This window comes from Cherax quadricarinatus, chromosome 75 (assembly GCF_038502225.1).
Source record: "Cherax quadricarinatus isolate ZL_2023a chromosome 75, ASM3850222v1, whole genome shotgun sequence".
Classification (NCBI taxonomy): domain Eukaryota; kingdom Metazoa; phylum Arthropoda; class Malacostraca; order Decapoda; family Parastacidae; genus Cherax; species Cherax quadricarinatus.
The window spans coordinates 10,857,039-10,875,354 of NC_091366.1; the positions used below are offsets into that span (position 1 = coordinate 10,857,039).

Sequence of the window (18,316 nt, forward strand, 5' to 3'; positions counted from 1 at the left end):
TGTGTGTAATTCTTCAAGGTTCTACTTATCAAACCTAAATATACCCACGAGAGTACCATTGTTATTGTTCTACCAGGGTAAATATACCCACGAGAGTACAATTGTTATTGTTCTACCATGGTAATAATACCCACGAGGGTACCATTGTTATTGTTCTACCAGGGTAATAATATCCACGAGGGTACCATTGTTATTGTTCTACCAGGGTAATAATATCCACGAGGGTACCATTGTTATTGTTCTACTAGGGTAATAATACCCACGAGAGTACCATTGTTATTGTTCTACCAGGGTAATAATATCCACGAGGGTACCATTGTTATTGTTCTACCAGGGTAATATCCACGAGGGTACCATTGTTATTGTTCTACCAGGGCAATAATACCCACGAGAGTACCATTGTTATTGTTCTACCAGGGTAATAATATCCACGAGGGTACCATTGTTATTGTTCTACCAGGGTAATAATACCCACGAGAGTACCATTGTTATTGTCCTACCAGGGTAATAATACCCACGAGGGTACCATTGTTATTATTCTACCAGGGGAATAATACCCACCTGGAGGTTACCTGGAGGTTATTCCGGGGATCAACGCCCCCGCGGCCCGGTCTATGACCAGGCCTCCCGATGGATCAGGGCCTGATCAACTCGGCTGTTACTGCTGGCCGCACGCAGTCCAACGTACGAGCCACAGCCCGGCTGATCCGGCACTGACTTTAGGTATCTGTCCAGCTCTCTCTTGAAGGCAGCCAGGGGCTTATTGGCAATGCCCCTAATGCTTGATGGGAGGCTGTTGAACAGTTTTGGGCCCCGGACACATATGGTGTTTTCCCTTAGTGTACCAATGGCGCCCCTACTTTTTATTGGGGGCATTTTGCATCGCCTGCCCAGTTTTTTACTTTTGTAGGGAGTGATTTCTGTGTGCAGATTTGGGACCATTCCTTCCAAGATTTTCCAAGTGTAGATTATGATATATCTCTCCCTCCTGCGTTCCAACGAGTACAAGTCAAGTGCTTCCAAGCGTTCCCAGTAGTTAAGGTGCTTGACAGAACTTATACGTGCAGTAAAGAATCTCTGTACACTCTCTAGATCTGCGATTTCACCTGCTTTGAATGGAGATGTTAATGTACAGCAGTATTCCAGCCTAGAGAGAACAAGTGATTTGAAAAGGATCATCATTAGCTTGGCATCTCGTTTTGAAAGTTCTCATTATCCATCCATCATTTTCTTTGCACGTGCGATCGTGGCACTGTTGTGATCCTTGAAAGTGAGATCCTCTGACATTACTACTCCCAGGTCCCTTACATTATTCTTCCGCTTTATTGTATGGCCAGAGTCAGTAGTATACTCTGTTCTAGTTATTATCTCCTCCAGTTTTCCATAACGGAGTAGTTGAAATTTGTCCTCATTGAACATCATATTGTTTACCGTTGCCCACTGGAAAACTTTGTTTATATCTTCTTGGAGGTTAACCGCGTCCTCAGCAGATGAGAGCGTCATGCAGATCCTAGTATCATCTGCAAAGGATGATACGGTGCTGTGATGTATATCTCTGTCTGTCTGATATGAGGATAAGGAATAAGATGGGGGCGAGTACTGTGCCTTGTGGAACAGAGCTCTTCACTATGGCAGCCTCCGATTTAACTCTGTTGACCACTACTCTTTGTGTTCGATTTGTTAGGAAGTTGAAGATCCATCTCCCCACTTTCCCAGTTATTCCTTTAGCACGTATTTTATGGGCTATTACGCCATGATCGCATTTGTCAAATGCTTTTGCAAAGTCTGTGTATATTACATCTGCATTCTGATTTTCTTCAAGTGCAAGGCCATATCATAGTGATCCAGTAGTTGTGAGAGGCAGGAGCGACCTGCTGCCCTGAACCCATGTTGCCCTGGATTGTGCAGATTTTGGGAATCCAGGTGATTTGCAATCCTGCTTCTTAGCACTCTTTCAAAGATTTTTATGATGTGGGATGTCAGAGCTATTGGTCTATAGTTCTTAGCTAATGCTTTGCTGCCACCTTTATGGAGTGGGGGTATATCCGTTGTTTTAAGTGACTGGAATTTCACCCATGTCCAAGCTCCTCCTCCATAGTGTACTTAGGGCACGCGAGAGGGGTTTCTTGCAGGTTCTTAATGAAAACAGAGTTCCACGAGTCTGGGCCCGGGGCTGAGTGCATAGGCATGTTGTCAATGGCTTTTTCGAAATCTATCGGAGTTAGGGTAATGTCGGAAATCTGGCATACATTTATGGAGTTTTGAGGCTCATTCATGAAATCATTTGGGTCGTCGATCCTCAGACCGATTAGTGGTTCACTAAACACAGAGTCGTACTGGGATTTCAATATTTCACTCATTTCCTTGTCATCTGTGTAAGTTCCATCCTGTCTGAGTAAGGGCCCGATACTAGATGTGGCATTTGCCTTGTTTTTGGCATATTAAAAGAAATATTTTGAATTTCTTTCAATTTCACAAATAGCTTTAAGTTCCTCCTGCCTCTCCTGGTTCCTGTAAGTCATTTAGCTTAAGTTCGATAGTTTCCACTTCCCTGGTCAGCGCCTCCTTTCGTGTATCAGATATTCTAGCACTACTGAGGAGCTCAGTGACTCTTCGTCGTCTTCTGTAGAGGGAGCGTCTTTCTCTCTCCAGTTTACTCCTGCTCGTCTTCTTTCTTAGGGGAATATGCCTAGAACATGCTTCGGCTACCAGGAAGTTGATCCTTTCAAGGCACTGGTTTGGATCCATGTCATTTAAGACATCTTCCCAACATGTTTCGTTTAGGACATTGTTTACCATGGTTTACCACGAGGGTACCATTGTTATTGTTCTACCAGGGTAATAATACCCACGAGGGTACCATTGTTATTGTTCTACCAGGGTAATAATACCCACGAGAGTACCATTGTTATTGTTCTACCAGGGTAATAATACCCACGAGAGTACCATTGTTATTCTACCAGGGTAATAATACCCACGAGGGTACCATTGCTATTGTTCTACCAGGGTAATAATACCCACGAGAGTACCATTGTTATTGTCCTACCAGGGTAATAATACCCACGAGGGTACCATTGTTATTGTTCTACCAGGGTAATAATACCCACGAGGGTACCATTGTTATTGTTCTACCAGGGTAATAATGCCCACTAGGGCACCTGGGTGGATGAGTAAGACACATGTTCAAGACTTGGGTATCTTAGTTGCCAAGCAGTAAAGATATACAAGTGTTACACATGTCTTGATCATCAGCTTGTCAGTATTGTAAGTCAAGATTAACAAAGGTATGTCTCTCAGTGGCAATACTCTACTGGCTACTTTTCCTGGCGGATTTCAGATTCTTTTTACCCGATTTTACGTATGTCCCATATATCAAGCTCCTGACGAAGCACTGATGGAGTGTGAAAGGCCTTGAGCTTCATATACATCTTCCCTGTTGTAGGATTATAGATTATGGTAGGATTATAGATTGTGGTAGGATTATAGATTGTGGTAGGATTATAGATTATGGTAGGATTATAGATTGTGGTAGGATTATAGATTGTGGTAGGATTATAGATTATGGTAGGATTATAGATTGTGGTAGGATTATAGATTGTGGTAGGATTATAGATTGTGGTAGGATTATAGAAAGGTTTATAGAGGCTTTTAGACGTTGCTACATCTGTCTTCTTGAGTAGCGCTAACAGGTTGTCAACCCGGCCGCCGGCACGTGGAAGTGTGTTTACAAAGGTCTGTTTCAGGGACGGGTGTGGTGGACCCTCAGGAGGCGGTGGACCAGCTCTTCGGAGCCGGGAGGGCCAGGGTGGTGGATGCTGTTACCTCTACAAAGGTGACTGAGAGGGAGATGATCCTGGTCAACGGCGTGCCTGTGCAGCTGGTGGGGGAGGATGGGGAGGCGCTGAAGGCAGCGTTGCTGGCGGGGAGGTTGCCAGACCAAGCGCTGGTGAACCGGGTGCTGGCCTCCGTACTGGGTGCTGAGTTACGAGGAGTCACCAAAGTGGAGAGTAACCTCACCATGACCTCACGTGTGACAACCAGAGACACACTCACTGTCCACCAGAATGGTCGCATCGTGGATGAGAGGTCGACAGAGAGTCACCTGGACACCAGTCTCCATGGCACCTGTGCAGACACCTTACCTCCTATCTCCACCCCTTCCATGTTCTCCTCTCCCCCTACTTCCAACTTCTCCTGCTCCTCCACCCCGTCCTCCCTCAGCTCCTCCCCCTCCCCGCGACCTCCCTCAAGAAACAGCACCAAGTCCCCCTCCCCCTACACCGCGGCCACCACCAACACGGTCACCTCCACCCCTTCCTCTGCCAGAAACTCGCCCTCTACCTCCAGGTTGAGTCGTAGCTCCTCCTCCAGTAGAGGGAAGAGCAAGTCTTCCTCCAGTTTGAGTCCAGACCTGGTGGAGGCTCTGACCCGAACATCCCTGGCAGACCACTCCAGACCAAAGAATGGAGAATATGTCAGACTTCGCCAAGTGCACAAGGTGAGACCTAATATACCACCTCAGTGTTAATTACGTATATGTCTTATTTATTACATTATATATTAAAATAACTTTTTTTCTGTGGATGCATTAACATATATATATATATATATATATATATATATATATATATATATATATATATATATATATATATATACACACACACCTCTAGGCCAGGAGCTTCGACTCGATTTCTACAGTTACAGTTAGGTGCAGCGTTGTATAGCCCTTGTGGCTTAGCGCTTCTTTTTGATTATAATAATAATACAGTTAGGTGAGTGTAACTTAGCGAATATTCATGGCCCCCTCATTCAAGGTCTCCTCATTCATGGCCCCCTCATTCATGGCCCCCTCATTCATGGCCCCCTCATTCATGGCCCCCTCATTCATGGCCCCCTCATTCAAGGTCCCCTCATTCATGGCCCCCTCATTCAAGGTCCCCTCATTCATGGCCCCCTCATTCAAGGTCCCCTCATTCATGGCCCCCTCATTCATGGCCCCCTCATTCATGGCCCCCTCATTCATGGCTCCCTCATTCAAGGTCCCCTCATTCATGGCCCCCTCATTCAAGGTCCCCTCATTCATGGCCCCCTCATTCATGGCTCCCTCATTCATGGCCCCCTCATTCATGGCTCCCTCATTCATGGCCCCCTCATTCAAGGTCCCCTCATTCATGGCCCCCTCATTCATGGCTCCCTCATTCAAGGTCCCCTCATTCATGGCCCCCTCATTCAAGGTCCCCTCATTCATGGCCCCCTCATTCATGGCCCCCTCATTCAAGGTCCCCTCATTCATGGCCCCCTCATTCAAGGTCCCCTCATTCATGGCCCCCTCATTCATGGCCCCCTCATTCAAGGTCCCCTCATTCATGGCCCCCTCATTCATGGCCCCCTCATTCAAGGTCCCCTCATTCATGGCCCCCTCATTCATGGCTCCCTCATTCATGGCTCCCTCATTCAAGGTCCCCTCATTCATGGCCCCCTCATTCATGGCCCCCTCATTCAAGGTCCCCTCATTCATGGCCCCCTCATTCATGCCCCCTCATTCAAGGTCCCCTCATTCATGGCCCCCTCATTCAAGGTCCCCTCATTCATGGCCCCCTCATTCATGCCCCCTCATTCATGGTCCCCTCATTCATGGCCCCCTCAGTCATGGTTCAACTCATTCATGGTTCTTCACTAATGATCACCGCTCATTTTATTTTTTTCCAACTCACACGAGGTCCGTAACTCAGAAACAAGTACAAACAACTACATGAAGTTCTGTATTGAATGAAAGTATAAACATTGTATAACTAAATATATAAAAGTGAATGATAGTAGAGAGGAAAGCATGATAAATAAAGAGAAGCATAGAGACAAGCAATGGAAGGTGCATGAAGTGGACTATCAAATAACTAGACTCCAGAGACCTGACACTCAGTACCCGACCACAGAGTATCTTGACTAGACTGACTCGTCTGGAGAGAGAGAGACAGAGAGAGGCAGAGAGAGAGAAAGAGAGAGAGGCAATCTGAGACAGAGAGGCGGGAGGCATTATGAGAGAGAGAGGTAAACAGAGAGGGGAGGTTACCTGGAGGTTATTCCGGGGATCAACGCCCCCGCGGCCCGGTCCACGACCAGGCCTCCCGATGGATCAGGGCCTGATCAACTAGGCTGTTACTGCTGGCCGCACGCAGTCCGACGTACGAGCCACAGCCCGGCTGATCCGGCACCGACTTTAGGTATCTGTCCAGCTCTCTCTTGAAGGCAGCCAGGGGTTTATTGGCAATTCCCCTAATGCTTGATGGGAGGCTTGATGGGGAAAGGGAGAGTGAAAGAAAGGACATCTGAAACAGAGAATAAAAAGGTAAAGATTGTGAGAGGAAGGCAAGAGAGAGAGAGGACGGAGGGAGGAAGGAGAAGAAATGAGGAGCAGGGAAAGAGAAAGACTAGAAGACGAGGGAATTTGAAAGGAAAGAGGAAGAGAGAGAGAGATTTAATTCTGTGTTATTGTTTAAAGTTTGTGCCTGATCGACCAGGCACAAACAACTTGGTGGATCAGGCTGGCAACCAGGAGGCCTGGTCCTGGACCGGGCTGCGAGGGACGGTGACCCGCTTGACCTGTGTAAAAAAAAAATCGACTCCAAGTAGGTAGGTAGACCCTGAGAGGAGCCGATGTTGTCACCTGTGGAGGGTCTTGGACCACTTGGGGTTCCTGTCTGTCACTCTTCATTAAAGGTCTGCTGAAAGTTGTTCCAGCAGACTGTTATTTAGGTTTGTATGTTTTTTTTTTTGTAAGTATGTATGTATGGTGTAAATGAAGTCGCAATACCTTGACTGGAACAATACTCAAATAATCCCCACATAGGAAAAGGGAGCTTAGGACTTTGTAAATGGTCCAGGTCGGACCGAAATGTCGTCGTAAGCTTCCCTCTCCTATGTGCGGGTTATTTGTGTATATTGTGTTTGTCAGTTAACCCGTCAGTTGTTACATTAGACCTGTGATTAGTGTGTGGGTGTGGGGGGGGTATGTACTCAACTATTTGTGTTTTGCGGGGATCGAGACTCAACTCCTGGCCCCGTCCCCTAGACCACCTTGATGGGCAACACAGACTTCTGGTCTCGTAGGACTTGTCATGTCTTCTCCTGAAGCTGTGTATTGAGTTTGCCTCCACCACCACTGCCTCATCCAAATCATTCCACTTTTCAACCACCCTGAGGCTAAAGAAATACATCACAGTGGTTGATCATTGTCTTCAACTTCCACCAGTGTCACCTGATCCTGGTGCTCTTAATTTAACCTGTCTCCATCAGTTCCTCTTCGGCTGTGTGTTTGTGTGTGTGTGTGTATATGTGTGTGTGGTATGTGTGTGTATGGTGTGTGTGTTGTGTGTATGTGTGTGTTGTGTGTATGTGTGTGTTGTGTGGTTGTGTGTATGTGTGTGTTGTGTGTGTGTGTGTGTGTGTGTGTGTGTGTGAGTGTGTGTGTGTGTGTGTGTGTGTACGTACTCACCTATATGTGGTTGCAGAGGTCGATTCATAGCTCCTGGCCCCGCCTCTTCACTGGTCGATACTAATTCACTCTCTCCCTGCTCCATGATATTTGTCATACCTCTTCTTAAATTTATTTATGGAACTTGCTTCCACTAGTTCACTCTCCAGATTATTTTAGTTCCTGACAACTCTAAGACTAAAGAAATACTTCCTAACATCCCTATGACTCATCTGGGTTTTCAGTTTCCAATTGTGTCCCCTTGTTTCTGTATCCCATCTCTGAAACATTCGATCCTTGTCCACCTTGTCAATGTCTCTTAGTATTTTATACGTTGTTACCATGTCCCCTCTATCCCTCCTATCCTCTAGTGTCATCAGGTTGAGTTCCTTTAACCTCTCCTCATAAGACATACCCCTCAGTTCCGGGACTAATCGTGTTGCAAATTTTTGCACCTTCTCCAATTTCGTGACTTGTTTGACTAAGTGAGGGTTCCATACTGGCGCTGCATATTCCAGTATAGGCCTTACGTACACCGTGTACAATGTCGTGAATGACTCCTTACTCAGATGTCTAAACGCCAATCTCAGGTTTGCCAATCTTCCATATGCTGCAGCAGTTATTTGATTGATGTGTGCCTCAGGGGACATGTTCGTTATAATGCTTACCCCAAGATCCTTTTCTTTAACTGACGTTTGCAGCTGTTGGTTTCCTAACCTATACTCCGTCTGCGGTCTTGTGTGTCCTTCCCCAATCTTCATGACCTTACACTTACTGGGGTTAAACTCCAGGAGCCATTTGTCGGACCATACTTGTAGTTTGTCCAGATCCCCTTGTAGTCTTAACTGATCCTCGCCCACTTGTATTCTCATCAGTTTCACATCATCAGCGAACAGTGACACTATTGAATCTATTCCTTCCACCATGTTATTCACGTATACAAGAAACAGCACTGGGCCTAGGACTGAACCTTGTGGAACCCCACTCGACACATTCGCCCACTCCGACACTTCAGCACGTACCAACACACGTTGTTTCCTTCCTGTCAGGTATTCCCTAATCCATTGCAGTACTTTCCCCGTTATTCCTGCCTGCTGCTCTTAATTTTTGCACCAGTCTCATGTGTGGTACTGTGTCAAAAGCCTTCTTGCAATCTAAAAAGATGCAATCTATCCATCCCTGTCTCTCCTGTCTTACTTCTGTTACCTTATTGTAGAACTCAAGTAAATTTGTGACACAGGATTTCCCATCTCTGAAGCCATGCTGACTGTCATGTATGAGCCCAATCTTTTCAATGTGTTACACTACTTTTCTCCTGATAATCTTTTCCATGACTTTACATACTATACAAGTCAATGACACTGGTCTGTAGTTTAATGCTGCCTGTCTGTCCCCTTTCTTAGAAATTGGAACTACATGTGCTGTCTTCCACGCCTCAGGCAACTGCCCTGTTTCGATAGATTACTGAAGATTGCTGCTAATGGCACACACAGTTCCTCTGCTCCCTCTCTGTTTCCATGGAGATGTGTTATCTGGGCCCACCGCCTTTGAGGTATCGAGTTCGTCTAGCAGTTTCTTCACCTCTACCTTGGTTATGTGTATTGTGTCCAGCACCTGCTGGCGCACCCTACCTCCACAGTTTGCTGGAAGCATTCCTGACTATTGTGAATACTTCTCTAAATCTTTTGTTTGGTTCATCACATACTTCTTGGTCACTCTTCGTGAGCTCCCTCCTTCTTTCCTCAGCCTGATTACCTGGTCCTTGACTGTTGTTTTTCTCCTAATGTGACTGTATAACAACTTTGGTTCAGAATTGGCTTTTGATGCTATGTCGTTCTCGTATTGCCTCTCGGCCTCTCTCCTTATCCCTGCATATTCGTTTCTGGTTCTTCTGCTCAGCTCCTTGTTTTCTTGAGTCCTTTGCCTTCTATACCTTTTCCACTCTCTCGCACACTTGGCTTTCGCCTCTTTACACCTCCAATTAAACCATGGGCTCACTCTGGTCTTACCATTTTTTCTGTTGCCCTTTGGTATGAACCTTTACTCTGCCTCCCTGCACTTAGTGGTTACTATTTCCATCATTTCATTTTCTATCTTTACATCTAGTTCTCTTTCCCACTGCACTTCACGCAGGAAACTTCTCATTCCTATGTATAGTCCCCTTTTTTGAAGTTTGGTTTCTCTCTGTTCTCGTGCTGCTGGTGTTCTCCACTGGTAACTCAACAAGATATTCAAAACTCAGGACATCATGATCACTAGTGCCAAGGGGTCTTTCGTGGGTGATATCCCTTATGTCTGAACTATTCAAGGTGAATATAAGATCCAGCCTTGCTGCAACATCCTCTCCTCTCTCTCTGGTTGTATCTCTAACATGTTGATGCATGAAGTTCTCATGTATGTGTGTGTGTTGTGTGTGTATGTGTGTGTGTACTCACCTAGTTGTACTCGCCTATTTGAGGTTGCAGGGGTCGAGTCCTAGCTCCTGGCCCCGCCTCTTCACTGATCGCTACTAGGTCACTCTCCCTGAACCGTGAGCTTTATCATACCTCTGCTTAAAGCTATGTATGGATCCTGCCTCCACTACATTGCTTCCCAAACTATTCCACTTACTGACTACTCTGTGGCTGAAGAAATGCTTCCTAACATCCCTTCCACTTACTGACTACTCTGTGGCTGAAGAAATACTTCCTAACATCCCTGTGATTCATCTGTGTCTTCAACTTCCAACTGTGTTCCCTTGTTACTGTGTCCAATCTCTGGAACATCCTGTCTTTGTCCACCTTGTCAATTCCCCTCAGTATTTTGTATGTCGTTATCATGTCCCCCCTATCTCTCCTGTCCTCCAGTGTCGTCAGGTTGATTTCCCTTAACCTCTCCTCGTAGGACATACCTCTTAGCTCTGGGACTAGTCTTGTTGCAAACCTTTGCACTTTCTTTAGTTTCTTTACGTGCTTGGCTAGGTGTGGGTTCCAAACTGGTGCCGCATACTCCAATATGGGCCTAACGTACACGGTGTACAGGGTCCTGAACGATTCCTTAAGATGTCGGAATGCTGTTCTGAGGTTTGCTAGGTGCCCATATGCTGCAGCCGTTATTTGGTTGATGTGCGCTTCAAGAGATGTGCCTGATGTTATACTCACCCCAAGATCTTTTTCCTTGAGTGAGGTGTGTAGTCTCTGGCCCCCTAGACCGTACTCTGTCTGCGGTCTTCTTTGCCCTTCCCCAATCTTCATGACTTTGCACTTGGTGGGATTGAACTCCAGGAGCCAATTGCTGGACCAGGTCTGCAGCCTGTCCAGATCCCTTTGTAGTTCTGCCTGGTCTTCGATCGAGTGAATTCTTCTCATCAGCTTCGTCATCTGCAAACAGGGACACCTCAGAGTCTATTCCTTCCGTCATGTCGTTCACAAATACCAGAAACAGCACTGGTCCTAGGACTGACCCCTGTGGGACCCCACTGGTCACAGGTGCCCACTCTGACACCTCGCCACGTACCATGACTCGCTGCTGTCTTCCTGACAAGTATTCCCTGATCCATTGTAGTGCCTTCCCTGTTATCCCTGCTTGGTCCTCCAGTTTTTGCACCAATCTCTGTGTGGAACTGTCAAACGCCTTCTTGCAGTCCAAGAATATGCAATCCACCCACCCCTCTCTCCCTTGTCTTACTGCTGTCACCATGTCATAGAATTCCAGTAGGTTTGTGACACAGGATTTCCCATCCCTGAAACCATGTTGGCTGCTGTTGATGAGATCATTCCTTTCTAGGTGTTCCACCACTCTTCTCCTGATGATCTTCTCCATGATTTTGCATACTATACATGTCAGTGACACTGATCTGTAGTTTAGTGCTTCATGTCTGTCTCCTTTTTTAAAGATTGGGACTACATTTGCTGTCTTCCCTGCCTCAGGCAATCTCCCCGTTTCGATGGATGTATTGAATATTGTTGTTAGGGGTACACATAGCGCCTCTGCTCCCTCTCTCAATACCCATGGGGAGATGTTATCTGGCCCCATTGCCTTTGAGGTATCTAGCTCACTCAGAAGCCTCTTCACTTCTTCCTCGGTTGTGTGCACTATGTCCAGCACTTGGTGGTGTGCCACACCTCTCCGTCTTTCTGGAGCTCCTTCTGTCTCCTCAGTGAACACTTCTTTGAATCTCTTGTTGAGTTCCTCACATACTTCACGGCCATTTCTTCTTGTCTCTCCTTCCTTCCTTAGCCTGATTACCTGGCCCTTGACTGTCGTTTTCCTCCTGATGTGGCTGTATAACAGTTTCGGGTCAGATTTCGCTTTCGCTGCTATGTCGTTTTCATATTGTCTTTGGGCCTTCCTTCTTATCTGTGCATATTCGTTTCTGGCTCTATGACTGCTCTCCTTATTCTCCTGGGTCCTTTGCCTTCTATATTTCTTCCATTCCCTAGCACACTTGGTTTTTGCTTCCCTGCACCTTTGGGTGAACCATGGGCTCATCCTGGCTTTTTCATTATTCCTGTTACCCTTGGGTACAAACCTCTCCTCAGCCTCCTTGCATATTGTTGCTACATATTCCATCATCTCATTAACTCGCTTCCCTGTCCAGTTCTCTGTCCCACTGAACCCCGTTCAGGAAGTTCCTCATTCCCGTGTAGTCCCCTTTCTTGTAGTTTGGCTTCATTCGTCCTGGCCTTCCTGCTTCTCCCTCCACTTGTAGCTCTACTGTGTATTCGAAGCTTAAAACCACATGATCGCTGGCCCCAACCTGTAGAGAGTTCCGGGGGTCAACGCCCCCGCGGCCCGGTCTGTGACCAGGCCTCCTTAGGTCAGTGTCCCAGGATGCGACCCACACCAGTCGACTAACACCCAGGTACCCATTTTACTGATGGGGAACATAGACAACAGGTGGAAAGAAACACGTCCAATGTTTCTGCTCTGGCTGGGAATCGAACCCAGGCCCTCACCGTGTGAAGCGAGAGCGTTATCCACCAGGCCACCAGAGCCCCAAGGGGTCTTTTATATGTGATGTCCTCGATATCTGCACTACTCAAGGTGAATACTAAGTCCAGTCTTGCTGGTTCATCCTCTCCCCTCTCTCTTGTAGTGTCCCTTACATGTTGGTGCATGAAGTTTTCCAGTACCACCTCTATCATCTTAGCCCTCCATGTATCTTGGCCCCCATGTGGCTCCAAGTTCTCCCAATCGATCTCCTTGTGGTTAAAGTCACCCATGATCAGAAGCTTTGCCCTGCATGCATGAGCTCTTCTGGCCACTGCAGCCAGTATGTCAACCATCGCTCTATTGCTCTCGTCGTACTCTTACCTTGGCCTCCTGCTGTTCTGTGGTGGGTTATACATCACTGCTAATACCACCTTGGGACCTCCAGAGTGAAGCGTTCCCGCTATGCAATCACTTTCTTCTCCGCTGTCTCCTCTCTCCAGCTCATCAAAATTCCATCGGTTTTTGATCAGCAATGCCACTCCTCCACCCCCCCCTGTTCCCTCTGTCTTTCCTCAGGATCTGTTATCCCGTTGGAAAGATGGCATCTGTTATCATACCTGTAAGCTTGGTTTCTGTGAGAGCTATGATGTCCGGTGATGCCTCTTTGACTCTTTCGTGCCACTCCTCCCACTTATTTGTTATTCCATCAGCGTTTGTGTACCATACCTTCAGTTTCCTTTCCAACACTGTGGTTTGGGGGGCCTGTGGGGGTGGGAGACCTGGTAGCTTACTGTGGGATTCTATAGCTCGGTGCTAGGTGGAAGCTGTGGGTATGTATTGTAGTGTGTGTTGAGATGGTGTGATAGGTTGTAGGGTTCTGTGTGTGTGTGTGTGTGTGTGTGTTGTTTTTTCCTCATTGTTTTGCACATTTTTCACTTCCTGCTTTAAAATCATTAATCTTATTTCCTTGTTTTTCAATTTTCTTCTCTTTTACGAATCTCTTTTTCTGCTTTACACTGGAAAACATTTTTTTTTATCTCTCTCACAACTTTTCTTCTACAACTTTTTTTATAAACTCTTCTACAAAATCTCTTCTTGTTTTCAACCTATCTTCTACAACCTCTCTCCTACAACCTCTCTCCAACAAGTTCTACAACTTTTCGTCTACAACTTTTCTCCTACAACGTTTCGTCTGCAACTTTTCTCCTACAACTTCTACAAGCCTGTATTCTTGCACCTACACTGGAAGACAGTATCCAGATAGTGCCGCTAAAATCACTGAACGAGCTCACCGAAATTCTCTTGGTATTGTAGTTGAACGAGGGGATTCAACGAGCATGTAAATAACGAAAATGCCCCAAATATGCCCAGAATCTGGCCATTTATTGGCCTTTTATAAGAAGTTTCATTGCGGAGGATAAGGAGTGGGCACCTGGCAGCAGGACCTATTGTAACCCAGTGGTAAAGATTTCTCAAGAATTTCTTTTGTGGTAATGAGAATGGTACACTATTAATCTTAATACTATCTTGATTCAAGTGAATGGTGCGCTATTGTTGTGAGGGGAAAAGCCCTTAAAAAATGGGGGTTATGGTTGTTCAGACACCCAGGAACCATTATTAGCATGTTACCTCCCGCACTACCATCTAGCGGGCTGAGGTTAAACTTCAGTTCCTCGGGTCTGATTTGCTTTAATTTCTATTCCTGGTAGTATTAACCTTACCTGGTGTGGGTTGTAGTTCGGAGAATTACTTCACCTCCACTTTTCTCCTGATCAAGGAAGGTGATCAGCCGGGAGTATTTCTGTTCACTGTTACTGATTTACCTGGTTACCAGTAATGACATTGAAGTTATACTGATTATACTGATTTAACCCTTATGTAACCAGTGTTGTTTTCTTTATTGTCAGCTCTGCTGCTGCCCTGGTCAACCAGGGTAGACACTAGTTAACTGGAGCATGTTCCCTGTCTAAGGGACGTAGTGGGTCATTACGATTCCTCACCTCTGAAATCTGAACAGTGGTACTACGACCAAGTAGTGACAGGAATTCCAGAACATCGGACGAACACCGTCACCCAGGATAACCAACACCATTTTTTCTAAAACATCACAGAAGACCATCCTGGGCATAAGATGATCCTGTCTCAACATCCTACTGGAACCACGGCGGCCAATTTTTATTTTATTTATTTTTAATTAAAATCCTTAGAAAATTATCATAATTATTCAAGTTATTCATTATTTTTCCATTCTTTTGTTCAGGCGGAAGGCGTTTCCCTGACTACCGTTTTTATTGGAAGAAATGGTACACTGTTGTTTTGCTATCTTGTTGCAAGAAATGGTGGAGTATTCTTTTACTGTCTTGATTAAAGTGAATGGTGGACTATTGTTTTGCTATCTTGATTTAAATGAATGGACTATTGTTTTACTATCTTGATTAAAGTGAATGGTGGACTATTGTTTTGCTATCTTGATTTAAATGAATGGACTATTGTTTTACTATCTTGATTCAAGTGAATGGTGGACTATTGTTTTGCTATCTTGATTCAAATGAATGGACTATTGTTTTACTGTCTTGATTCAAGTGAATGGGGGACTATTGTTTTACTACTATCTTCGTTTTAATCATGGGTGTGACGGACGGGGTCAAGATAGGAGTGGTCACGTGTACTGGAAGGACAAACTCACCTTCAACACTCACACAGGAAGGTCATTTCCCTGTACGTATTTGTATAACTGCTTCATCAGATAACCTCTTAACATTATTATTATTATTACATTCACGGAGCACTAAATCCTCAGGTATTATACAGCGTGAGGGAGGGGATTCCATCAGGTTTGATTCCCAGAACGGTTGGTGTAGGCCGTCTATACACAGTATATAACACTACGTAGCTCTCAGCTATTTAGCATGACTTACCAGACAAGCCTAGCTCAGGGTCGGCCTGCGGGAGTCTACATGGAGGTTCCGGGGGTCAACGCCCCCGTGGCCCGGTCCTCGACTAGACTTCCCGGTCGATCAGGGTCTGATCAACCAGGCTGTTACTGCTGGCCGCACGCAATCCAACATACGAACCACAACTCGGCTGACCGGGCACTGGCTTCAGGCATCTGTTTAGTTTCCCCCTTTTATATGATGGGAAGCTGTTGAGCAATCTTTGGCCCCAGACACTTATGGTTTTTCTCCTGGTGTACTCATGGTACCTCTCCTTTTCACTGGGGGTATGTTGCCTAGTCTTTTGTTTTCGTAAGGAGTGATTTGTGTGTCCAGATTTGGGACCAGTCCCTCTAGGATTTTCCAGGTGTAGGTTATAATGTCTCTCGCCTGCGTTCCAAGGAGTGTGGATAAGGGACTTCAAACGTTCCCAGTAATTAAGGTGCTTGACTGAACCAATACATGCAGTGAAAGTTCTCTGTACATTCTCTAGATCTGCAATTTCTTTTGCTTTACATGGGACTGTTAGTGTACACTGGTATTCCAGGCTAGTTAGAAGTGACTTAATGAGAATCATCATTGGCTTGGCATCCTTTGTTTTGAAGGTTCTAATTATCCATCCTATCGCTTTCCTCGCAGATGTGATAGTGACACTGTTGTCATCCTTGAAGATTAGATCCTCTGATATTATAACTACTAAGTTCTTCACATTAGTTTTTCGCTCTATCGTGTGGTCACATTTGTTTTATACTCCACTCTAGCTTTTAATTTCTCAAGTTTACCATAACAGTGTAACTGAAATTTTCCCTCATTGAACATATTGTTTTCCGCGGCCCATTGGAAAACTTGGTTTATATCCTGTTAGATTTGTCTTGTCTTTAATGGATGACACTCGTGCAGATTCTAGTATCGTCTGCACAGGAAGACACGGTGCTGTAGTTTATATTTCTGTGTTAGGTATGAGGATGAGGTAAAGGATGGGAACGAGCACTGTACCTTGTGGAACAGAGCTTTTCACTGTGGCTGTCTTTGACTTAACTGTGTATGTTGGTTAAAAAGTTAAAAAATCCATCTGCCCACTTTTCCAGTTATTTCTTCAGCATGTATTTTGTGCGCTATTACATCATGATCGCACTTGTTGAAGGCTTTTGCAAAGCCTGTATACATCTGCATTTCCTTTATCTTCCAGTGCATCCAAGACCATATAGTGATCCAGTAGTTGTGAGAGGCAGAAGTGACCTGCCCTGATCCCATGTTGCCCTGGATTGTGCAACTGTTGGGTATCTGGTTGTCTTCAAGAGGGAGCTGGACAGATACCTAAAGACGGTGCCGGATCAGCCGGGCTGCGTTCGTACGTTGGATTGCGTGCGGCCAGCAGTAACAGCCTCGTTGATCAGGTCCTGTTCCACCGGGAGGCCCGATCGTGGACCGGGCCGCGGGGGCGTTGATCCCCGGAATGCCCTCCAGGTAGCCTCCAGGTATCCAAGTGGTTAGAGATCTTGCTTCTTAGAATTCTTGCAAAGATTTTTATAATGCGAGACACAAGTGGACACTTGAAGGCCATCAAAGGTACAAGTCTGCTTACAGTGCCACGCCTACTGTTTAAAATAAAATTAAAATAGCGTTTACTCACCTTGTGTTTGCAAGGATCGAATTATAGCTCCTGACCCCGACCCTCAAGTGTCATCGATCTGCTTTACTGGTGCAGCAGGCTTATTCAATCTGTAATTCTCTGTTTCTTTCTCTTGTCTCCATTTTAATGGTTTCTGTTCTTTATAGGCCGATCATGCTTATTGTGTATCATCCGCGTCCTTAGCTGAGAAATTAGACACATGTGCAACAACTGGGTATCTTTATTATGTAGACATGTAGCCAGCTAGTGAGTTTATAAATTCAGTACAGAGACAGAAAGAGAAGAGTGAAGAGGTAGAGGAGATAATCAGTCCCTCAGCCTAGTAGCAAGTGTTCTGTACCACAGTTAAGACTAATATATCAACTGTATTTATCATGTGCTTCACACACTGTGTTTACCTACCATTTCAGTTGCAAAGGACTTATTGTACCACTGGTGCTCTAATTCATAACTTTATCATCTTGCCTTATTGCACCCAAGGATTCATTGTCCCGAAGTGTCTTAATCACTCATCCTGCCGAGTTGGATAGCGTCATCGCAAAGGATTCAAGACTATCTTTCAAGTCAACATCATCCAGGATTACGCGAGCAATATCAGCAGATCTCTGGCCTCCACATTGGCCTTACAAAACTCTTAAGGAGAAGTATCAACGCTGAGAAGATGCAAGGTGGGAGCTGCTGGGAAGACGTTATTACATCCCAGGCTGTGAGGCGTGTGTGTGTGTGTGTGTGTGTGGGGGGGGGGGGGGGGGTCGGTGGTAAGTTTTTGTCTCTAACAACGGAAGAAACAGAAGGTGAGAAGAGGCTCCACTGTGGAGCATGTGGCAAGAATCTACAGTCTATATAGAAATTTCTGAAAGACCTAAGACTTGTGAAGTAGACTTTAAGACCTCAATTGGTTGTAAACTGAAAAAAGAGACACCTGTGTACATTTCAAAACATTAAGGGAACGTGTCGCTATGAGTGGCTTCACTTATCCTAATTATAAGTGGTGACACCACTTATGGTGTAACCACTTATGGTGTAACGTCGCCTTCAGTAATGCCCTGAACTCTACGCAAGAGTCCTTTTCCTCAGATCAACGTAGATCAACGTCCGTAGATCAACGTCCCCTCGGCTCGGTCCCAGACCAAGTCTTATACCTTTGATGAGTTTCGAGAGTCTTTCAACTCCCGAAGCCCGGCCATGGGCCAGGCTCGTCTGGTGCCTGCCTGGTCAACCAGGCTGTTACTGTTAGTGGCCCACAGCCCCGCATATCCATCACAGCCTGGTTGATCTGGCATCTGGTGAAGATACTTGTCCAGTTTCCTCTTGAAGACTTATACACTTGTTCCAGCAGTGTTTCTGATATCTTCTGGTAAG

The 18,316-nt window shown here is 45.6% G+C and overlaps 1 protein-coding gene across 10 annotated transcripts in view; it reads left to right on the top strand.

Annotated features, from left to right (window-relative positions):
- Positions 1–18,316, top strand: part of LOC128691825 (uncharacterized) — a 1,033,854-nt gene that overhangs the window by 632,938 nt on the left and 382,600 nt on the right. For 2 of the 10 annotated variants that reach the window (XM_070101045.1, XM_053780740.2), the window contains one exon: positions 3,744–3,980. The exons of 6 other annotated variants lie outside the window; for them this stretch is intronic. In XM_070101045.1, the coding sequence (XP_069957146.1) occupies positions 3,744–3,836 (93 nt within the window). In that variant the 3' untranslated portion in view covers positions 3,837–3,980. Of the gene's footprint in view, positions 1–3,743; positions 4,499–18,316 lie in introns of those variants that run through there. 2 more of the 10 variants (XM_070101048.1, XM_070101044.1) reach the window with 1 other exon arrangement.